Genomic DNA, 24187 nt, shown 5'->3' with positions numbered 1-24187 from the left:
TGTGGGTTCTGGTTTGTGTACAACGGTAAGTATGTACTGAGCTGATTCAGTAAATAACAATTTTACAAAAGGCTGATAAAGACTGATTTTTGGTGTCTATGGGGTTCTGTGTGTGCTGTGAACTAACAAAGATCTCTGACTTGTTCAGCATGGGGACTTGAGCAGTCTGAGTTCAGAGCAAAGATTTGACGTGTTTTGTGTGAGCTAATGCAACGAAGCCAAATTTCAACAAAATGGAAGACAGGACAACTTCTGCATGTATGGCTAACCTCATCCCTCCTTCTGCCAGACATTTCTTCTAGCAAGTGTTGGTTGCATAGAGTTTTGGGGAGAAGATGGGAAAGGAGGAAATCAAGGGAGTCACGATAACTTCCATGTTAAAATTAACAATCTGTAGTGTTTGATAATTTTTGTAATTTAACTTTGTAACTTTTAAGTTGAGGCTTTTACAAACATCGTTCCTTTCTTTTTGAAATCAAGCAGGGTATCAAGGTATTGCAAGCCATCTCCAAATATTCAAATCTAAACTGGCAAAATATATTAGATTTTTCATTATTTCTTCTCACCCCAATCATTCCTCATTTACACTTTGAGGCTTGAGCTCTTGGCAGGAGCTGCTGTGGTTTGATAGGTGTTAGGTTAGTTCAGGCAGGGGCAGTGCAATTTCGTTCTTCCCAAGGCAGAGTTCTGCCACTTGTTCTTGGTAAGCTGCTATTAAAGGAAAATGAGGAAGAAAATGAGGGTTTGGTACAGTTGACTCCAACTTTGAGTAGAACTTTCCTTTTAAAGTAGTTACTGGAATTGGCACAACCAAAAGCTTAAAAAGGATAGGAAACTGTAAGGAGAGTCCAAGTAAACCTCAGCAAATCCATTTAAATGAGAGGGAAATTAGTTCCTAAAAAAAGACAGACCAGAGACAAAGGCAACAAGACTGCGTACTCTGTGGTGACAGCTATAATGTTTTTCATTTAGAGGCTGTGGTTTGTTTTGTTTTTTAGCGTCTGCTCCAGATATAAACAAGAGAGCTCAATCAGCAAGATGAAATGAATGTGTAAAGCTTGGATTTGGGCCTTGCCTAATGCGCTGTCAGATGAAAATAATTAACAGCTTGTGTGTACCTACTCCCTCCTGCCGAAGTCGGAATAATCCGTAAACCTTGCAATAGCTTAATGATAAAGCACCTCATCATTATTCTGTTCTAAAAATGAGCTTTTTGGTCCCTCTGAGGAGACCTTAGAGTGTAGAAATGAGGCAGTTGGATTAGATGATCTCTGAAGGCTCCTTCCAGCTGAACTCTTCTATTAGGCAGTTTCTTTCTGTACACCCTGGCAGGCTTGTGGAGACTGTGCTGCAATCCAAAAGCTAGCCAGAAGGCAGGCAGCACTTGCTGCGTCAGCTTTGACATAAGTAATTGCTTTTGAATCTTTCTGAGTAGTGGGAGGAATATTAGTTTTGGTTTCTCTGGCGTGTAAGCTACATGTGAAAGGACAGCAGCGAATGGGAAATCCAAACCTGTTGCCAGAAGCTGGCTGGCTAGTCTAGTGTCCCTGTGGTCATCCAAGCCTAAGACAGGTGATGTGAACTTCTTGTTGAAGGTGTTTGCCTCCACAGATTTGTAAGAAAGAGTAAAATGAGCTCCGAATATAATTCAACAGTTGTTTGGCTAGAGGTTAAAGGAGTTGATGTCCACTGAGGCACCATCCTCTAACTGTCCCCTACCTTCTCTCTCCCCCAAAACCTAAACGTTTGAGTGACAGCAGCTTTATCATAAAAGGGGGACTTCCCTGTCACTCCACCTGATCAAAACACCAGCAGCCTAGACCAGTGGTAGTCCCTCTGATCTCTCGAATGGCCTGTATGCATGACATTTTATAAAGCGTTTTTAGGTACACTTGTACTCTAAACAGTGTTGATAAGGTTCCTGGCAATTTTAACTGTGTTTTATAGGCAGAAAAAGCTGGCGCTGTTTATTATGCTGAAATTGTTCTGTCCTTGAGAGCATGAGCTCTCCCTTCCCAGTCTCTGGCTTTATCTTTCTGATGCTTTGAGGAGCCTGAGTAATGAACACAATTTTGTAAGCATAACTTTTTTTTTTTTCCTCTTAAACTTTTTCTGCTTTTTAAAATTGCTTTGCAACTCTTCTGGGAGGTGGTTTATGCAAGGGAAGGAATCCTGCAGTACTTGCATGCTGCTTTATTAGCCGAACAGTTAACGAGGGAAAACCAATTGACCATAGTGGTGGAGTGGGTTTAATATTAACCTGTCAGTTATTACACGCGAGTTGACTTTATTGAAAGGCACAATTGCATGGACTTAGGAAAGCAGAAGCAGTAGTTGGTGTAGCAACAGATTTTTCCATCCCCTTTTTCTTGCCCCAGGCATTTTCCACAGTTTCCATATAATTTATATGTCACGATTATTTTTCTGGCTCGCATTCCATATTTTTGATAATTGGTGTATTGTTGTAAAGCGAGTGCTGGAAACTTGCATACCGATGTTTTTTCCAGGAAATGACTTGCCTGTGTCCAGGACGAGCTGATCAGACTGTTTTTGTCTAATGGGAACAGTGCTTTACCACTGCTGGGCGAGCCATTTGTAGCTGATCAGCTACTTAACACATTTCACTACTTGGTGTTCGCAGATTCTGCCATTGGAAGGAGAGTAATGACACTGGGAATTTAATTTTTGTAAAGTAAATTATTTTAATATACTTTAATGGTCAGTTGATATAGCCTGAAAATTGAATACACGGTTATCTGTGAAGACGTACCTCCCTCTGAGACTGGCGTGTGATCTTTATCATAAATCTCTAGACCTTGTGTTAATGGAGAACTCACTGCCTTTCTTCGCCTTGCATATGGAAAATAAAATTACTTCAATTTTTCAGTTGTCTTGATGAGAATGTTTCCCACCTTTGGTTTCTGTCAAACACAGGAGTCGGTTCCCATGCTTAGGCTGAGGTCAGAGAAGATGAGTAAAGGGGACTGGTGTTGGCTATCAGTACATGTTTTGGGTGTTCCCTTCCTCCTGAACTGTTTGTGACGTTTTCAGCGGGATGTTGCCTTCCTCTTTCAGTCTGAGCTCAGGAACATACTCAGCTTTGAAACAGCATAATGAAAAACGTGAGATTTTTGGAGCGGAAAAGCAGACACCTGGTTTGAGGACAGCTTTGTGAGCTGCTTTACAGGAGCCATCTTATCTGCTCTTCTGGTAGGTGTTGGAGATGCTATGCATTTTATCCCTTTTTATTCAGATCTTGTGCAAACAGGATGGCCAGTGCTGGATTCAGCAAGTGCAGAGGGCTCTGAGGAGCTCAGTGTGCGAGGCTGGGCTGTGCTCTGCCCGACTGAATCACCATCCCTGGAGGCCTTCAAGAAACGTGTAGATGTAGAACCTAGTAGCATGGTTTAGTGGTGGACTTCAGCACTAGGTTAAAGGTTGGACTAGGCAATGTTGGAGGTCTTTTCCAACCTGAATGATTGTGTAAACGAGGAGGAAGGATTCATAGCAGTCTGGTTTCAAATCTGTGACTTGTTCAGGGCGTGCCTGGTGATAGTTTACCAACATCAGTATTAACACAGATCCTAAGAGGCCACTTACCTTTATACAGGAAAGGTCCTTGGCTGGTAAGGATGTCATCAGCACTGTCTGTGGGAAGGACTGTAGCTCCTTGGTGATGTTCAGGGAAGGGATATAGGAAACTTCCTTTCCAGTAAATACGAGGAAGTTGAGAACTGATGTTCAGTAACCTTTGACATGTGCTCTCTTAGTGCTGATCTGTTGTTGTCTTTAACTGACACCTCTGGATTTGGAGCTGAAGGCATGATAACGATCATAATCAAAACCAACTCTCTGTAGCAGATGAGTGCTGACTGTGGCAACTTTCTTCAAAATCCGTGGATGCATGTGCAGCTTGTAAATACCAGCAAGTCATCAACAGCTTCAATTTCAATTTATAAGCATCCCCAGAATAATGCAGAGGTAGGACTGAATGCTTTGAAGTTAGTTCAGTGTTAGACTAAAACCACCTTCTTTTGGCACTCAAGCAAACTATGGGACTGTACCAGTGATGTAAACGGTTTGATTCTCTCTGATCTTTACCAATAACTTGCCATTTTTACCCAAACCCAGAATGAATGAGCTTCATTAAACTAATTTGAAATTGCTTCTAGCAGATACGATTGTCCTGAATTTCTGGAATATTAAGGGAGTTTGCATAGTGGATGCTTTCAGAACAACCTACAGCATGTTTTTATTTTTAGAATGGTATGTTTAGAAAATTGAAAAATGGATTCTGGCTAGTTAATGCTTGAACATCTAAGTTTAAAGTTATCTATTTACTGCTAGCAAAGTTTCCCTGTACAAGTCTTGCTTCAATAATCTGTCCAGGCAGCTGTTTTGCTGCCTCTTCTCCAGTGAAAGCGTATTCAAGTATGCCTTTGTTTCTGCAGCAATTTGGTTCGCCTTCATTCTTGTTTCATCCGAATCACACAAAGCTCTTTTAGCTCTTTGTACTTTGCAAAGGGAAAGAATCTGAAATAGTTTCCAGCTGGAATACTGAATGTTATCTGTAGCTGTACTTGAAAAGAGTGTTTATATTGTGGGAAATACATCTTTAAAGACGTTTTCTTTCCCATTTTTACTAATTACTTAAGGTGTTTATAGACAAGGATGTGTGTTTGGGGTTTCAAGTTGCAATGCAGTGGCAGGTGTATTGCCATCGATATATTCTGGGTGACGGAAAGCTCTGACAGTTTTACCTTGGGTTGTACTTGCAGGTGGTTACCAGGTTACTGCTGTAAGCATGGTGTTTCCTTGTCACTCTAGGGTTTCAGTATGGTTTTTAAGAAATGTGGGTGGTTTTCATTTCTTCTCTTTTAATATTAGAGTGTTTGGGATTCTTTTTCGTTTGCCAGAATGATTTAAGGTGATATATAGCATTTGCAAACCTTTGTTGCCTGGAGCAAATTCATTCTCTAGAGAATTTATTAGCAAGATCTTATCAGAATAGACACCTTGTACTTTATGAGAACAATTTGTCCTCTTGATATACAGGGGTATGATACAGAGGAATATTTATGTTTTGAAGAGACTGCCTTTGAAAATGTGAAAAATAGATTGGAAGGAGGTAAAAAGGGAGCCCACCTGACGTGCTGGTGAAATATCACAGGAAAATGATCTGTTTACCAATAAGATAAGATCGTTATTAATGAAGGGAGATTAAAAATGTATTTCCATGGAATGTAACAAGTGCTGAGGCTGATGAATATTTTTTTCCCCAAACATTTCTTCTGCATTTACAAAACAGCAGTGTAACACAGTCCAAATATCCAAGAAGCTTAAAGTCTTAAGTGCTGAATCCCTCTTCTCCATTTGTTTTATTGCAAATATTTTAAAGAGAATGTAAAATTACATGCCTCACTCTGTATTTGTTGCTTATGACTTAAAATGTTTACTGTCTAAATCCTTTTGGTTCTCAGCTTCCCTGGGTATAAAATACATAAAGAAACTTTCAGCTTTTACCTGAATAGTAAGAATACCAGTTAATATCTATAAAATTCTGTAGGAAGGATAATGTTTTCTCTCTTAAGATATTTGTCAGTAGCCTCTTCTGCCTCAAAGCATGATCCTATAGTACTGAATCTAATAAAGAGTGAATTAATAAATTAGCTCTCCTGAAATAAAGCAAACCCAAACAACAGCAAATAATTTTAGCTAGCATATTTTTCACAATCTGATTAGAATTTCTGTCCTAATTAATATTCATAGGAAACAGAGTTTCTGTTTAAGAGTACCCCGTGTTTCCTTATTCGTGGCAAATGTGAAGAAATAGCAGGCCTTGCGTTTGGTATTGTCAGGAATGGGAGCTACTAACGTGTCGTGATCGTTTGTGCTGCTCATGCATTCAATTCACTTGATGAACTAAATCTGGTGTCAGCTTGAGTGTCCCGAGCCGTGTGGTTTAGAATAACCACAAATCCTGCCTATTTATCAGTGAACAGCGGTATTGTTGAGTATCAGTGCAGTTCAAAATGTGATCTAACAGCAAATTTCTTCCAGAGGCTGATCACTCATTCGATGTACAATGTGAATAATCCTCTGGTTGGGCTATGCTCTTTTAAAAATACACAGAAAATTCTATAATTGTTTCCAAAGACTTGCTGGGATATTGTGCATGTCCATTTCCTAGTCTTTTATAGTCATACTAAACCCAAAAGTGAATGAAGAATCCCAAGGGGAGCTCCTTCAGCAGGTGAAGATCGATGAACACATCCAGCATGGACAGCCTTGTCCTATCTTCCTTTCGCATCCTTAGATCTAACAGAGGTGGTGACTTCTGGGGTGCTGGTCACAGCAAGAAGTCTGTGTTTGTGTGAACGTAACCATTTTGCATTAAAAAGGGAAAAAGCAGAGGCTTAAAGAAGTGTTAGATCTGAATCAAATATCTGTTTGAACAATATCAAGGTCACTATATGCCGCTGATTTCCATACCACAGGCTTGTTGATAACTTTTTTCATTACTTTGTGTTCTCCATCTCTTTGCTCTAGTAGAGCATGTGTGTTACTGTACCTATTGATAAGGCATCGGGCTGCTTTCTGCTGATGGATTTATGTCACCTTAAGGAAATGCAAAAATAAAATAAAGCTTCAGAGAAAGCCAGAGGTTATTGTGAAAAATGATTTCTGAAGTTCAGTGAAATTAACAATCTTGACACGACTTGATGTGTATGAAGCAGAGAGGAGGGTTTTTTGGATGTAAATAAGTAACTGACATTTTGAGGAAAACTGGACTGTAATTTGAAAATAAACAAACCCTAAAGCATTATTTTAGGATTGTGCTTTTGATTGGGACTGTTCAGCAAACAGAGTGTTTTATTCAATGAATACTGTAGAAGGAGGAGGATGACAATTTTATTTTTCTAAATCAGGACGTGAGATGAAAGTCACTAAAGGTCTAAGAATTCTTGTTTGTTTTCTTAATAGTGCAGGGTATTACATTATCGGAGACTGTTGTTGATCATGTAATTCTTCTTTACGAGGCTGAAGGTGGGCTTGGCTCCACGCTCATGTAAGTCACTGGAGGCTTCCACTAACGTTAGCAGCCTTTGCTCTTTGTATCGCCAGTAGCACCATTAATTGTCCTCCTGGGACTAAAGGTACATCCCAAGGTAAAAAGGGGAAACCCAGTCTTAAAGAAATAAATGCTTAAATACCTTGGAGAACTTGCCGGACAATTTCTGCATGCATATACCTCAGTCACTTTCTTAAAATCTATTAATTGCCTTTTTTTTTTTTTTTTTTCCTTTTGTCCTCTTCCTCTCAGGACTCTGTTAAGTGGCTTCCCAAGTCTCCCAAACTGTACAGTGGCCATAACTGGAGCTCCCAGGGCTCTCGCTGGGCCTCGTTGAAAGGGAAGGAAGGTTTTCATGGTGGCAACCTGTACAAACTCAGCTCTGCCAATGGAAAGTGGAGGGAAGGAAGGATCAGCCCTGAGCAAGAGGCGGAGGAACTGGAGGATCCTGATGAGGATGTAGGTGGTTTTCTTAAAGTCAGGAGAGACAATGTTGTGTGTCCATTGAGAAACTACCAACAATTCAATGCTCTGTGCCTCTGACAGGAAGGCTGGGTGCTTTTAGGCCAGTGGGAGGCTGCATCTGCCGCCTCCCTGAAGCTCTGTTGTGTACCTTCACGTCCTTGCTTATGTTTTGTGGCAGCAAAGACAGAATCGTGTTCAATGTCTTATTCCTTTGCTTGCAACTAAAAGATCCCAACCCCCACGAGGACAGTGCAAGACAAGTAACAAGTGCAATGATGAGATGGGTACATTTAAAAAAAGATGTTACCCCTACTTATGTCTCTGGTTATCAGCATCCCTCCGTCTCTCTCGGGTGAGCAGGTTGTTCACAGCACTCAACGCTCAGTCATGCCCTGGAGGAGGAGGTTGTTGGGGAGGTGACTGCACTTTCTCAGCCTTGCAGGGTGTTGCTCACAAGGCTTTCCTCCAGACATCTGCTGGGAATGAAGGGGGAAATGGGTTTCTTGCTCCTTTGCTCCTCTGCCACAACCACACCTCCCTTCCGAGCTCCTGGTGGCCACCACTGAGTCTGATCGGGTGGATATACCTGGGCTTCTCAGCCCTGGGCTCTCTCTATTTTTTATTTTTTTTTCACTTACATGACTTAAAGCTAAACAAATTCCTTTATAATTTTAAGTAGAAATAGGAAACAATCACTCCATGCTTGCTGTCCTGAGGGTTGGTGGTGCTTTGTTTCATCCCAACCAAAAAGGCAATGTGGGAAACCTCGGATGCAGATTCAAAGACTGTCCTCTGGGGTTTCTGCACAGCTGCTCGTGGTAATGCCACTGCTTTTGTAATTCTGTTTTAAACCACCAGGCTTAGAAAGGCATTTATGGGGTTTATTTTCAAAGGCGTTGACCTTTGTTTGCTGCATCATTTTACTGCCAGCAGAAGATGTAAGGATTATGGTAATATGAAGGTCTGGTTCAACCTTACCCATCAAAATTAAGAAGGAAAAAAAAATCACCTAAATATAAATAAAGCATCCATAAAATGTGAACAGAGTTTGGAGATCATGGCTGGATTTCGTTTAAACGCCTTGCCAAACAAAACTGGTAACTGGGAAACTTCACTCTATTTTGCAGTAAGACTGGTTTGTGTATTTCTAATCTCAAGCCCCGGTGGTTTCGCTAGGCATGGGGTGATGTTGTCTGTCCCTCTCTGCATCTCAGAACAGCCACATCCTACAGCCAGGCTTCAAGGCTGTCTTTGGAGTGCCTCACCTCCAAGGCACTGGACCCCAAAACCACCAGATGGTTACCAAATTTGCAGGTCCCCTCCCACTGTTGTTTGAAGCTGAATAAAGTCAACCCAGGTTCTTTTTTTTCACTAAAGCATTTGAACAAAATCTCAGAGATACAGATTCAAAGCTCAGGCTCAGCTTCCCTCTCACACCTGTACTCCCAAATATAAAAGATAAGCCTTGAGGAGCTGTGAGAAATGTTTTATTTTCTTCATGGGAAGCTGTTTCCTTTGCTGTATGTGTGGCTCCATGCCCTGAGAAGTGGATTTGGTGCTGCTGAGCTCCTGGAGACTGCCCAAAGTGGTCTCATTTCCACACGCCCTCCTTTTCACAGGGCATCACTGGAAGTGTCTGGGGAATGGTGAGGGTGCACGTGCTTGTGAGTGTCTGGGGACCTAGAGGAACGCTGTAGGAATCCCAGGCCTATAAACTCTGCCCTCATATTGAGGGAAAACTGTGCCTAGAGAAATAATTATACAAAAAGATAGTTGTGTGCATTTGCTTTAAGGTTACATTTTTGACTTCTCTGATGCAAACACTAGTGTGGTAAAGAGGAACAAATCCAATTTACAGCATGTAGCACCCAGGTGTCAGACAGCTCTTCTCTTTGCTGTTGCTTTGTTTACCTGTTTGATCTTTAACCCCTAGGAACCTATTTCCAAGTTTTCTGGCAGCCTTTTTGATACTGACAGTAGCGTAAGAGATCAGAGAAATACCAGAACAGCTCTTCAGGAGAAGCACAAGTCAGCAGCGAAGGGGAAAACTCTCCCAGGGACTAACAGCAAGGCACAGGCGCCTGTACCAGCAGTGGGCAGCTTGTCTGGAGAGAGCAGCAGGTTTCTGGAGGACTCAAGAGCTGTAGATGGGATGCAGTCCCCGCTGAAGGTAATGAACCGCCCCGTGCCCGGGTCTGTGTGCTGCCTGAGACACCTTTGCATCTTCACACAGGATGCAAAGAAGGGGGATTTTTTTCTGGTAGTTGTTGTGAGACAGCCATTCACTGAGTATATGTTGAGGTTTGCCCTTGCTTGCAGTGGGTTATCCTGATAAACCACCCTCTGTAGCCATTCAGCACGGTCTTATTTTGTATAGCCAGCTTTGGACCATTGTAAAGTCAAGCCAAAGGTGTGTGCAGCCACGTCTTCACCTGTGAATGCTTAGTCCTTGGTTTAGGAGCAGTGACATGGCCTTACCCTCACAGTGTGAAGATGCCTCCATCCCATGAGAATGGGTGGCAGTGTTCAGGTGGAGATTCATTCATTGCCGGGAGCTGCAAGATTTGGACTGAGATTTATAGAGAAAGCTACACACTGAATTCAGTGGGTACATCACATCTCAACATGCGTTAGAGGACATGAGAAGGAAACATGCCTTATGGGATTTAGAGAGACTTAATAACAGAAATGCAAAGTTTTCTGCAGCCCAACACCCTGTGGATACAGCTCCAGAAAAAACAGTTCGCCTGGTGGGACAGCCATGGTGGTGTATTATCACTAAAGCATTTTTGACAATTACTCATGAATTCTTGGGCATGTGGGTAATGCTAAATGTAAGCTAAACTTGGCAGGGTGGTTTTCATTTGACTGACAGGGTATTTTCATGCCTTTTTAAATCAGGAATTTCAGATGAGTATGTTATCTGTGCAAGAGTAACTGCACGTTTGTCAATTTCCAAAACACAGCTGTGTTGAAATAGACTTAATTATAAAATATACAAAGTTGTTCAAGCTTGAATTGTCTTAGAGAGATGAACCAAATCAATGACAGTTACAAGCATTTTGCTTATGTGAAGAAGTGCAATGTGATTTGCATTCAGGTTCAACTACAGTACAGCAAGGTGTTCCTTAAATCTAATCTGATTGTTGTCTTAGTAATTTTCATAGTATTTAATAACAAGAATATGATACATTAAAGAAAAATAAATCATTTCTGGGAATAATTCTTAAACAAAGTTGTCTTTGGAACATGAAAATGATTTTATTTGGACTTTATTGTAAATTATGCACATTCAAAAAGTCATCTTAGATACTGAGCAGTTGTTCTGATTTTTTGCCAATACTTGCAGGCTAAGAGTAGAAGAGAGGGATCACAATTTATTCTGCTTTAAAAAATATTTAAGTACTGATTTTTATTTTAAAGTCAATAGTTACTGTTGAATCTTTTGACAGAACAACACATATACACTGAAAACCTGTTTAAAGAAGCTATTGTAGTAGTGCTCAAACTCAATTACCTTTTCTCTCTCGAGTGGAGTAAGTAATCAGGTTGTAGATGAGGATCCGAAGCAAAGGTTTTTCAGAAATTTACCCGAAAATATTTACTCGTCACACCTCGTGTGTATTAGCTTTGTTGCCATCACAAATGCTCAATAAATTGGTGGGTTTTATGAAATAACTGGGTTGGTCAGCAGTTCTCCAGAGGGCAAAGAATTCTCAGGATGAAGAAGCTATGGGCGAAATAAAGTACTCTTAATAAAGAGCCTTATAAAGCTTTGGCATGACTGTAAAATCTGTTTTTTAGAAATATTGCATTCTTGATGTTATTGAAAATTATAGATTAGGCTTGCATGTGCTGATGTTGAAGAATTGCACAATTTCTCTCTGGGCTGAGCTGTGTAGGGGGAAGTCTGGTGGTGTTCAGAATGGGAGCTAGATTTTCATTGCTTGTGTAATTAATAGGCAATGCTTTTGATTAATCAGGCCTCTTATCAATTATAATTCTTTTCCAGATAACCATTACTGTGTGCAGTCAAATGGGGAGTCTTGGTATTAGCATTGCTGGTGGAAAGGGCTCATCTCCATATAAAGACAATGATGAGGTGCATTTCATTACTCAAAATTTATCTAGTACTCATTAGAAGGAGACTGATGAGCAGTTCTTTGCAGCTATTGTCTTTTGTTGTTTTCTTTCTGAGGCTGTTCTCAATGTAACATCGCTATCTTAGTAATACAGTTGATGAGGGGAAAATGGGTAACTTATTTCCAAAGTAGAAGCCGTCAGTAGATTTTGATGGGAAAGCTCCTGAAGGAAGTTCTATTTGAAGTCACTCCATTTGCAATCCATGTGTCTCTCCCATCCTATTTGCTCATTCCCAGGAGCTAACTTGATTTGAGAGAAGTATTTCTTGCATCTTCTCAATTAATTATCGTTTAAATAAATCCTAGTTTCCCGGTCTGTCCCCCATGGCATATTGTAAACAATTAATGACTTCTGTTCATTGTTGTATAGTCAGCCATGGAAGGTTGTTTTTTTTTTTTTTTTTTTTTTTTTTTTTTCCCTTGCTAATATGCTGAGATGCTTTAGTTTCTCTTTTAATGGAGGGAGCAGAACAATATCTCTTGAAAATTAATTACTTTTTATTTGCTTTTAACAACTGAGTACGGTAGAAGAAACTGTGTTATGTCTGAAATGTGTATTTTGTGTTACCAGGGAATTTTGATTGCTCGGCTACCAAAAGATGGTCCGGCGGACTTGGTGGGGGTGCAAGCAGGAGACAGAGCAGCAGAGGTAGATGCTTTGTTTGCTAATGTGGATCACATTTTCTTCTTGTAAGCTTTAATTCAATTCAATTAGGTATGGGAGCTGGAGATCTTGATTTAGGCCTAGCTTTTTGGATTCCTCCCAAAGTACTTTATAAAGAAGTTATAATGACATTAAGTCTTTGTATTCCTTTTTATTATGTTCTGTTTTTCTGATCTCTGTGTTCAAAGTGCTTAACAAAATATTATTAACTTTGATGGCTGAGTTGTAAAGGAGAATAATGGCATTTGTTAGCACAAGTGCAGTTGTACTTGGTCCAAGAAAGTTTCTTATGGCATTGCCTTGGTCATGTATTACATGAGTTTATTTGATACAAAGAAATAGAAACTACATCAGCTTGTTTCTCCAAGGTAATTTTTGGATGAGAGCGAACAACCCAGAGTAACTACATTGGTGGAGCCTTATAGTGCCAAGTGCCAAGGAATAAATGTGTATCCCTGGCTGCTCTACTTCAAGTCTCATCTTTTCTAGCAGTAGCCTTTCTGTGAAGCCTCAGAAGTACTCAAGAGGACCACCACAGCTGTGGTGATCATGCATGTTTTCCTGGCACTATGGCCTATTCTTTGTTTTCTACCAGCTGTGAAAGGTAGAGTAGGAGGGGAACCCCTGCAAAATTATTTTGAAATTAAACTAGTCTATGATTTACTTATTTTTTCAGCTCCTGTGCTCTTAAGCTTTTGTTGCACTTGCTTAAATAAATAGCTTTTACTCCAGCATACATCTTGTTAAATTGAGGTAGGGTAAAACAAGGATTCTTTTATGTCAATTTAGCTGCCCATAATAAGGATACAATCTATATCAGACAAAGCCAAATGCATCACAGATTGATCTCTCAATTTTTACAACTATGCTATAGACTTATATTCGTATATCCTTATATATTTTATCAGGATATCCTCAGGATTGTTTAACATTTTCCTTCTAAAAAAAAGTAAATACCTATTTTTTTATTGTAACATATGTGAGAAATAGCAAATAAAATAAGTCTTTACATATTTCACATCACCAGATAATCAGGAAAAAAGTCAAGATTTTTGGTTGTTGCACTTGTAACTTCTAAGAAGAGGTTCTGATCAAATCAGTTGATTTTTATGATACTGACTTTCTCGGGTTCCTCTGTAAGGCTGCAATTCATTCTTAGTTTGGGGGCTATTTGAAATATACTAGCTGCTATTTATAACTATCTGTTATTTTGATAAATAGTTAGTTTGTATATCTGTACCATACTGCTCAGTCACGCTATTGTTATCCTACAAATGGATGTTTTCCCTGTCTCCCACAAGATGGCAGAATCATTCATCTGTTTAAAGAATGTAAAAATAAAACTGCTTGTTGTATGTGTGGGAGATGAGAAGGAATTAATGCATTTAGGTGTGCTGTAGGAGTCCTGATGTTTTGACCACAGGCCTAATCTGTGGGCAAATAACCAGCATTTCCTCTTGATATTTTATGTTAGAAATTTTTGTTCTTGAACAGACCATTTCAATGTTGCAAATGTACAGTATGTTCAGTAGATAGGGAACAGCAAGAATTGTAATTTTATTTGCTTTCATTGTGCAACCATGTATAACAAAAGGGCTAGGTGTTCATACAGTCACCTGAAAAGGAGGGAGTTGCTCCTCTTGAACAGAATATAAAAATGTCTTTCTTCTGCATTGTTTTTTAAAGGGATCCCTCATTTCAGAACCCAATGCCCATGATGCTGGTCCTGCTGAAGCTTCATCTAAAGGCAGCCCCTTCCAGACAGTAAACCATGTCATAACAGTAAGTATGGTGGACACAGCAAGTAACAAATCCTGCTTAGCTAAATAATATGTGTTGTCTGTCATTAATGCAAGTAAATATCATAAAGACTGGCACAAAATTTGTGAGAGGCTGTGTAAAAGAAGAATGTGTACCAGCAATCAGTGACTGTGTGTTTATGGTGGCTGTCACTGCACCCAGGTCACAACTTCTGGAGGAGCTTAGCTCCTGGTCAAGCTCAGCAGATCAGACCTTTTGAGTTTGGGAGCACTAAGGGTGGTGTCCATTCCCTCCAATGTAAGTATTTATTCTGTTGCCTGAACTCCCCCTCTAGTTGATGGAAAGAGCATCATCTCTAGGGTACCTCTTTTAGGAGGGAGAAGTTGAGCTGCTACCTGGAAGTGCTCATTTTTATCCTTCATCTTTGCATGTCAGGCTAAGATTGTGCCCATATTTTAGGTGGCTGATGTCAGACAATATTAAGTCTACCGTAAATGTCACAAAAGGAAATGTCTGGGCGTGCAAAGGGTTTATTACAATTCTGATACTCTTTTGTGTGCTTCTATAAAAAGTTAAACTATCTGAAGACCTACCCCAATCACAGTCATCTGTATGCACACCTGAAATTCTAGCTTTACTGGGAAGATACAACAAGGTTAAGGTATCTGAATTGTTGAGGTAAAAAAGCATGTCATTTAAACTAGGTCTAAAGTACTGAACAGCACCAATGGTTTCTATTACAGCAAATGCCAGAGGAATACTTTGTTTGATTCTTCTTCTTCAGCCCTTTTTTCATCCTTTTCCAGGAATACCACTCACAAACCAGCTAATGGCAAAAAAGGGAGAAAGTTCACATATTATATAAAAGACTATAACTGAAGGCCACATACATTCTTTTTTTTTTTTTAAATAATATAATTTGTTAGCTAACTGAAAAATAAGCAAATAGACCATGCAAGCCTGTTTTCCTTTGGTTTTCTCTGTGGTTTACTATTCAAGAAGGCTTGAGCTTACACTGCAGCTTTTGTCTATGAGATGGGCCAATAAAGGTTCTCTAATTATTTGCTTAAAGAAACTTATTTTTGAGTTTTCTCATCCAACATCATCTTGTGAAATGTTTAGACCAGCTTTATTTTCCAACTGAAAATGCTTCATTTATTTATTTATTTATTGGTCCAGCTCTGCCTGGTAGCTGTATCTGTATGGTCTTAACTCACATGGCAGGAAGCACGAGGCTTCCAGTTAGAGGAATCTTTGTTGGTGGGGTTGATTCGTGCGGTGCCACTGGCCTCAGTCTTTTGCAGAAATACTTGACTTCTAGTGTTTTCAGCCAAACAAATGAAATGACAGTTTTTTGTGCCTCTTGGAAAATAACACAGCAAGTTTCCCTGCCTCTCTTCAAATCTCTTCAGCTGCAAGGAGAGGAGGAGGCAGATAAGACCATGGTAGTTACCTCAGAGCAAGCTGTCCAGATGGGGTCAACTAGCTGAAGAAGTTTTAACTGTTGGAAGGAGCCAGTGTGCAAGTTCTTCTCCAGAGAAACATTTGTATTTCTGTTTATTAAAGCCTTTTTGCCATAGCAAACTGTATATCATGTCCTTTTAGCCCAAAGCACCATTTGTCAGTCTTATGGGTTATGGGCTTTTCAGGAGCATCCTGCTGACTCAGGAACTGGTCAGTCTCATCTGGTCTCCCTCTGGCTTTATTCTGGTGAAGTTCATCTTCTTCCTCTATAACTGTTATCTGAAAAATGTTTACAGTGCTGGCTTCTTATGGAAGACAAGCTTTGCACATTCAGATAAGCAGATGGCAGTAGGTCTTTAAAGCACAATAGAATCTTCTCCTTTGCTAGGAATCGAGGAAAGTTTGTTTCCTTTTTATTTGTGACTAGATTTAAAGAGAAGATGGGTGCAGCTTCTTCAGGGGAGGGCAGGAGGAAAGTATAGAGGCAAATAAGCCAAAGATTTGTATTGTTCTTCTTGTAACAGCTGAATTATGTGCTGGATAAGCTGCTGTGGTGCCTGTATTCCTTCTCCCACTCTTCCATGTCATCACTGCTTCCAGCACTCCAGCAGGGAATCTGTCTTCATCTAATTATTCTTAATGAATTTTAATAAACATCCTCTTTGCATATGTTATCTATGATAATATTGCTGTCTGTCATTTGCCAGCCATGGTCCTCTAGACATCTCTTGCTGTTTTCCATTCTATCTCCAAGCCTTCCACTCTGACATTACAAGGGTGATCCCTCTGCCAGATTAAGGTTACCTCCCTGCTCTTCATGTGCTTGGTTGCTTTAAGGTCTTCTAAAAGGCTCATTTGACTTGTTAACTAATCTAGAAAAAGTAAAGTAAAATAAAATAAAATAAAATCCTTCGTGCCGGGTTTAAGATTTCATGACCAGTATGATCTCAATGATCAGTAATTAATTAGACAGACAATGTGAAAATTTATTTCACTCTGAGTCATTGTTTTGCAAAAGAAAAATTAGAATTGTCCTTGGTTTAACTTATGATGATTTTATGGAATTGTAGAGGCTCCAGAACTTTATTTACAATTAGGTACTTTTTTACATTCAGTGTTTGATAGACTTGTGTCAGTTATGTTAATCACACCTCAGAAATACAGAATCTGTCTGTTTTAGGTTGTTTAGTATGTGCATATAAAAACACAATACTTTAACTGAGCTTAAATTGAGTCTTTGGATTTCAAAATGGTAGTCTTAAAATATGAGTATGTCCATGAAAATGTGCATCAAAATATAACAGATTAGAACCACAACTGATATGGCTATCTACAGGCAGCCTGTGTGTAAAATGTTGCATGTTAACTGCAGGAAAGAGAAAAATCAGTGATACAGACCACCAAACTTTGCCAGTAGTGCCCCATGCTGACTTTAAGAGAAGCAATGTTGCTTGGATTCTGGAGTCTTTATTTCCAGTTCTCTATTTTTCAGTCTTCCTCTGCTACTTTTTTTTATGCTCTTCCTCTTAAACCTACAATGAACTTTGCACATTTTTTTCTCCATTAAAATATTCTTGTTCAAGTCCCAGCTGAAATTTCCAGTGGACTTTGTCCAACAGTGAATGGAGAATGTCAACAGGTTTCAGCATCTTCTCTCAACTCATGACCAGGATCATCATGTCATCCTCTCTGATCCATTGTCTTTGTCTTCATGGACAAAGCATTGATCAAAAACACAACAGACACCAGTTTTGTGTAAAACATAGAATCATAGAATCATAGAATATCCTGAGTTGGAAGGGACCCTTAAGGATCATCAAGTCCAACTCTTGACACCGCACAGGTCTACCCAAAAGTTCAGACCATGTGACTAAGTGCACAGTCCAATCTCTTCTTAAATTCAGACAGGCTCGGTGCAGTGACCACTTCCCTGGGGAGCCTGTTCCAGTGTGCAACCACTCTCTCTGTGAAGAACCCCCTCCTGATGTCAAGCCTAAACTTCCCCTGCCTCAGCTTAACCCCGTTCCCGCGGGTCCTGTCGCTGGTGTTAATGGAGAAAAGGTCTCCTGCCTCTCGACACCCCCTTACGAGGAAGTTGTATGGAGAAGTTAATCCACCCATTCTCTTCTGGTTTTGTTGGATATGCTTTGGCATCTTCTTTTTAAAACGCTTATCTAGAAATCCAGCTGTATGTGTTTTTTAGGCCTGCCTAAATGCACTCCTTCACTCAGGCCAAGGTGTAAAGATTGATTTAAGCAGTTCCTTTTATGAATACAGTCATTATCAAATACAGCCTTTTGCATCTAGTAAGGGCATGTTTTCATTGTTTAGCAAGAAGCTTCAATTTCCTTTTGCTGAAGTCTAAAATAGTATCGCTATTCCCAGTGATGATGACAAAGTAAGATGAAATATGAAATCATGGAATGATTCATGGTGTTTACACAAACCCTGACAAATGCAAAACAAGATGATAGGGTTTGTTCTTTTTTTTTTCTTCTTCTTTTTTTTCTTCTTCTTTTTTTTTTTTTTCTTCCCAAAAGGGTCTAAAAGACATAATGAACGTAATAGCCATAAAGACGTTTATGAGCTGTTCTGTAACCTTTTGGACAACCATTTAGCTAGAACTAGAAAGGAAAGCATACATGTATAAAGGGAAGTTAACAACTATCAGATGTTTGTGTGTTTGCAGGCTGTGTCATTTACTGTGCTTTAAGAAGTTACTTACAGCTGAAGCATCATAGCCAGCTGTGTGTTTATTCCTATCTTGTGTCAATAGGAATGAATTTTTGCAGCCAACGCTGCAAATTAAGTGCCCCGGGTTATTTAGATCGGTTTGTTTCTATGTGGACCAGGAGTGTGCACACAACCCACGTCTGTTTCAGCTGAAGGACTCCAACTTTCAGTGGAGGGTGATAATGCCGTAAAATGAGTGTTGAAATTGATTTTTAGCAATGACTGATTATAAGCAAAACCGAAATTTACTCATTTTCAGTGTTTTAAGTCTTGGTTATTATGTCAACAAAGTGTAAGAAAGATGCAAACAGAGCAACAAAATAAATCCCTATAGTGAATGCATTGGTTTTGGTGAAGGATGTGTCCTTTTTAAACTCTACTTTTTAGGCACTGAAAACATATTTTAAGGGAAAAAGGAAGATAGTAACTGGTTTCAAATGGTTAATTACACATTTTTCTGATTTTTTTTTTATATATACTTTGATGATTTTGGATTGACCAGTGCTTCAGGTATTATTTTAATAATAACTTCATGATGACAGAAAGTGAGTAGGAGGACTCTGCAATTTCAGCAGAAATATTTTGAACAAGTTCAGGCGCTGTTCAGTAAAAGTAGTGAGGTAAAACAATGGAACACTGCAGAATCCTGCCTAAACTGTCCTCCTACACCAACATGAACGTTTTCTGAAGAGTTACTAGTAGAAGATAGAAGTTCCGCACCTTCCTTAGGCAAGTGACTCTGGAGCAGAGCTGCCCATGCTGGAAAAGTTTTGCTTGTTCCCATCCTAAATTTCTGTGTCTTGTCCTGTTTGCAAAGGGCACTGGAAATAGTTTCCTTCAACTTTGCTAGGACTTTTTGTTTGGTTTTTTTTGTATGTGATATGTGTTCTCCTGTCTAAAAAAAAGATCTAAAAGCAAAGCTTACCAATTAAACAGGGGGAAGCTGTGATCAATGAAGATAAATGCAGAAATCTGAAAGCACGGGGAATCCCACCGGGATTCTGGGACGAGAAGAACTGGGTGTGAGAAAAGGACTGAACACAAGACAAAGAATATAATGCAAATTTTGTGGCTGAGTTTTCCTACTCTCTTTTGTTGTGTTTATTTTGCTTTAAACAAACCAAACCAAAACCAGAATTGGGAAGGAAAACTAAAATCATGATTTTGTTGCAGCCAGGGTGAATATGAAGGCAGTGACAGAGAGCTCTGGGTTCCTGGGCGATAGCTGGGTGAAGACGGAAATGTTGCACCTCTGTTTCTTAATTGGGTTTGCTCCCAATTTGCAGTTGCATAGGTTGGAACAACCTGCAGCCAAAAGCTGTTTCGTCACTGATACCTGTGATTCAGCTGTGAGGAAATCGGGGCTCCTGAATCCCATCGGGGAGGTGGGCACAGTGCAGGACAAGTAGCCGCAGAGGACAGAGCAGCAGTGGGATTGGGGATGGCCATGGTGTGGGTTACTGGGGGTTTTGGAGAGGGAGGAGGGGTAAGAGAGACGTGCAGGAAGCAGAGGGATGGAGGAGATGGCTGCAGTTGGACCAGAAATTTGGCTTGCTGTAGAAACTCAGTGGTGTGTCTCCAAAATGGCATGAGTGGGTGTGTGAGAGCTGTCATCTGCCTGGAGAGCACACAGGGCCTGCTGGGCCTGGATCAGAGCTGAGACTCTTCTCTCCTCTCGGAGATTTTCAGCCTTTGCAGCCTGCTAGGGCCGAGAAACACTTCAGTTTTCACCACAGAAAGCTGATCAGGCATTTGGTACCAGCTCCTCTTTATGTGCAGCAAGATGAAAAAGCAGACAAAAGACTTCCCCAACCCCGCTTATTTCATGAATGCAGCTGATAGGTGTTCCACAGAAATGCTGTACGAGCAGGTGGGTGTCTAACAGGACACGGCAGAGCGTCGTGCTCTCGGCAGGGTCAGGGTGTCCTCCAGAGGCTCAGCTTTAGCTCAGGTGCTGGAGCCATGCGGTCTGAAAGACCTCACAATTCCTCCGTGGGCGTAGGGGAGAGAGTGTGTCATTAAGGAAATGAGGTAAGTTTTTGGGAAAGTTGTGAAAGCCTGGATACAGCTTGCAGTGTGTTGAGCAAACATATGGAGAGATGCAAAAGACGAGTCATGACAGAACTTGAACATCCTGTGGGATTTGTTTTTACAGTGGCAATATTGTTACAACCTCAGGTTTATGGTTTTCAGATTTAGATAATTTAAAAAAAAAAAAAAGACTAATTTTTGGCACTTTGGTGGTGGCCATGGAATTGAATGACCTGCAAGAACTTCATGTTACTAGTTGAAATTTTGGGGTTATCCCTCACTGACAGCTAGGGTTTCTTTCAGTTTTCATTAAACTGAGTAAATCACATTCACTTTGTGACTGTAAGACTGCCCCTCAGTAGTTTTTGAAAGGTAGTATGCAAGAAGCAGGCTCCAGAGGTTATGAAATGTTTAAAGAAAATCTTTATTAGAGGAATACAAAGCTCAGCACTGCATACCTTTGCAAATAACTTCAGATAAAATGCAGACCTCAGCTCTAGTTCTAGAGGTGGTGGAGTTCCAAAATATGACCCAGGACACCAACCAACACGTATAGTCTGTGCTTTCGCTGTAGCACAAGGGTGCTGGCTATCACTAAGGAAGAAGCATCTTTTAGCAATGAGCACAATCAAGAGAAACATCCAGTGGGTGGAGAGCTTGTAAATGCTGTCAGGTGTGCGTGGCAGAAGCAAATCTTCCCAGGAGATATTAGCGTGGCCAATACTTGTGGTCTATGGAGATCATTGAAAGCTCCCAGCAATGCGTCATCCTTAGCCTAAGCGAGAGGATGGGAGGGGAAAGAGAGAGAAGTGAATATTCAGTAGACTGGGGAACATAACTAAAAAATGTACCTGGTTTTAAAATTAGTTTACAATTATGGTGGGTGAGAATCCAGACTGACAGCAGTGTTTTGGTGTCTACGTGTGGAGCAGCCCCATGTGAGCTGGGGGTGCCAGGTCCTGTGCAGACAGTGGAGCTGTAGCAGATGTGGGCAGCGGAGCCTGGAGAAGAATTTCTGTGGCTTGGGTGCAGAAACCAGCTGGCTGCCCAGCTGAGCAGCCACAGAGCATCTCTGTGCTTGTGTCATTTCCCAGATCAAATGGTGCATGGCAGGGAAATAATACAGCAATGATTGAATTGTGTGGTGTCAACGTTAAGCATTCTTATAAGGTCTGAGGAAATACAACAAAGTTACTGGTGTGTAAGAAATATTGCCTTTCTTGAAAATTTCACAGTACTAGTAAGGTGGACAATTTGTTATACATTGTTGCTTGCTTGTTAGATACATGAACTCACTGCTATATCTGTTTTTATTCTTTGTTAAACTTTTTTTGGAATATTAGTAAAAAGTAGGGCTTCTCATGCATCAGAGTTAAATTTGTAAAATCCATTCATTTATATAAGCCATTGCTGATACATTATTTGGCTATACATAAAGAACCTGATGTTCTTGTTTTCTCGGTTCAGCATTTAAATTAATTTAAAAACACTACAACATAGCTCTCAAAGAACACAAATTTCACAGAAAAGCAATTGATATTATGAATCCAATCCATGTGTGCACGTTTATTAGCTAGTGAATTGATACACTGATGTTTTGTCTTAATGTTTCCCTTAAATATATTTGGTCACTAACTAAACTAAAATATGAACATTTTCAAAGCTTGGCAACTGATATGCCTTTTGGTCCTTAATTAATTCTCATTGCTTTCCAGTGCATGGATTTCATGATGTTAAATAAAAGTGCATGTGTATTTTTCATATTCATTTGTCTGTTTTTAAAAAGTTTTATTTTCCCCTATAGAACCTCTTTAAAAATTAGCTAATGAGAGGAAAATGCAATTCATCAGAATTTTGCTTTAGCTATCACTGCAATTTTTGGTGCAGATCATTTCACCCCTCAGAAACCCCTGTGGCTTTACATCTCTTGCATATTTTTCCTCATTACCTGCTTCCCCTGTACCTTTAAAATAGCACTTTTAAACACCTTTCTTACTCTTTTTTTTTCTGCAATCTCTTGCATCATCCTGAAGATACCTCGAATAATCCTCACACGCCCTTCGACTTCTGATGAAGATACCGACCAGTTACCCCCAGATCCGGAGGACCTTGAGCCGGAGGAGCCCAGTGGCACAGGAAGCCATGCCTATTCGGACTGTCTGAACAGTGCTTTTTATCCTCCCTAATAAAATACTTTTTTGGAAAGAGTTCATGATTTTTTTCCCCCCAATTATTCAATGACATTTAATGTAGTACTTGAACCGCTATGCCTTATTTGTGGGTAAAACCATTACACAGAGGATGGATTTGAACTGGGGACAGGGGGAGCACAATCCGTGTTTGTCTTTGGTTGCCTTGAACTTGCCTTCAGCCAGAACTTGTGCACTTGAAGAAATGTGCTCTGGTGAGGTTATGAATGTCCCTACGTGCTTCAATGCCCTCTTGTAAGTGCATTCTACAGCAGCTAAATGCAATGATGGGAAGAACAGATGATTTTTATTCAGAGGCTACTCTATCCATTTGGAAACACAATGAAAACAATTGTATAGCTGTTTTTTAAAATCTCGTGTCCATTTTGTGTCTATGTAGCTTACCCTTTTGTGTACCTGCAGGTTCCTTTGGATTACCCCTTTTAATATTGTTTTCTATAAGAATAAAGATCCTTTTCTGTATTATAAATAGTGGGGTTTTTTGTTTTTTTTTGTTTCCTGCAAAGTTATTTACATTGGAATTCTATATTTCATTGTAGTGAAATAAAGAATGGTTTCTCCAACTATATCAGATTTGAATGGGAACTGTAAATTATTTTTATTGGATCTAAATGAAGAAATCACCTTACACAGCTATGCATCTAAGGGTGAACCAAGAAGCAATTTCTTACCCTTGATTTTTTTTTTTGTGTGTAGACTTTCATTTCTCCTCCTGACTTGCATATAAACAGAACACCTTAAATTTGCCTTACTGTGATAAGCAGTATTTCATGTATAAATATGTATAGGTGAGCATTGAAAAGCAAATGTTCATGTACAACAGTGTTGAATCCTTTAATTCTTTTCACTGCTATTCAGTTTTCTAATGTATTTTAAGGTACCTACAATGAACTTCTGGGAACTGATTACACAGTTTGGGGCTCTGCAGTGCTGCCTTAACTCAGACTTGTCCTGCTAGACTGGGATGTAATGACATTTTTTAATGTGTATAAAGTGTGCTTTGATGGTGTTTACCATGCGTGTACAGTTTCTTCACCTGTAAATATAATATGATATATCATAACTCAATGGCATGGTATATCCTCTTCTTTTTATTTCACATTCTGACAGATTTCTGAGATGCTCATTCATGTATGTCTTGAATTGAGTGCTGGTAGCTGGCTTTACAGGAACAGGGAAGTTCCCAGGAGAGTACTGCTATCACATGGTTAGAGCAATATTTTCGACTGATGAAACTGTTATTTTATTTTGGAAAAAAATAGATTCACAATAGCAGTATGATATCAGGATTTTTTTTTTTTTTGACTCTTAACTCATCCACTACAGCTTTTTCATTATTCTGCACGTCAGCATTTTAATTGAAGATAATTTATCAGCAGTAGGAATATTAAACTACTTTTCATTCATTTGCAAAACAAACATTACTTTAGAATCTGCTATTGCTTTAATAATAAAGACTATATTATGTGCAGAAACATTTTAATTCAAATCAGCTTATATGATGTCAATAAGAGAAATTATATTAAAAATATTTGGTTCCCATCCCTTTTGTTGCTCAAAAACAAGCAGTGTTTCTCCATCATGATACAGTGTTTGATCAAAGCATATTGCAAAAATATCATCAAGCTCGGAACCCATAAATGCT

General features: G+C 39.7%; 1 protein-coding gene across 6 annotated transcripts; it reads left to right on the top strand.

Moving 5' to 3' along the window:
- The first annotated feature begins 6 nt into the window (after positions 1-6).
- LOC137854655 (protein scribble homolog) lies at positions 7-23011 on the top strand. 6 transcript variants are annotated; one of them, XM_068678387.1, is made up of 7 exons: positions 7-3981; positions 7325-7531; positions 9471-9707; positions 11550-11639; positions 12251-12328; positions 14030-14125; positions 22366-23011. In XM_068678387.1, the coding sequence occupies exons 1-7, from the start codon at positions 3862-3864 to the stop codon at positions 22516-22518; spliced, it is 981 nt and encodes a 326-aa protein (XP_068534488.1). In that variant the 5' UTR covers positions 7-3861; the 3' UTR covers positions 22519-23011. The 6 variants fall into 6 exon arrangements, 2 of the variants coding, with proteins under 2 accessions (XP_068534488.1, XP_068534489.1); XM_068678388.1 differs by lacking the exon at positions 11550-11639; XR_011095321.1 differs by lacking the exons at positions 7-3981; positions 7325-7531; positions 9471-9707; ... (1 more) ...; positions 12251-12328; positions 14030-14125 and adding an exon at positions 18122-21529 and having other exon boundaries at positions 22366-22504.
- Positions 23012-24187: the final 1176 nt, after the last annotated feature.

This window comes from Anas acuta, chromosome 3, assembly GCF_963932015.1.
Source record: "Anas acuta chromosome 3, bAnaAcu1.1, whole genome shotgun sequence".
NCBI classification, from domain to species: Eukaryota; Metazoa; Chordata; class Aves; order Anseriformes; family Anatidae; genus Anas; species Anas acuta.
Note: the sequence above shows the minus strand (reverse complement) of the source record. Positions and strands in the feature narration are given on the sequence as shown.

Coding starts and splice junctions, on each gene's coding strand:
- LOC137854655 (XM_068678387.1), top strand. CDS start 3,862: ATGAGTGCTGACTGTGGCAACTTTCTTCAAAATCCGTGGATGCATGTG. Junction 3,982..7,324: donor ATCCCCAGAATAATGCAGAG/GTAGGACTGAAT, acceptor TCTTCCTCTCAG/GACTCTGTTAAGTGGCTTCC. Junction 12,329..14,029: donor CAGGAGACAGAGCAGCAGAG/GTAGATGCTTTG, acceptor TGTTTTTTAAAG/GGATCCCTCATTTCAGAACC.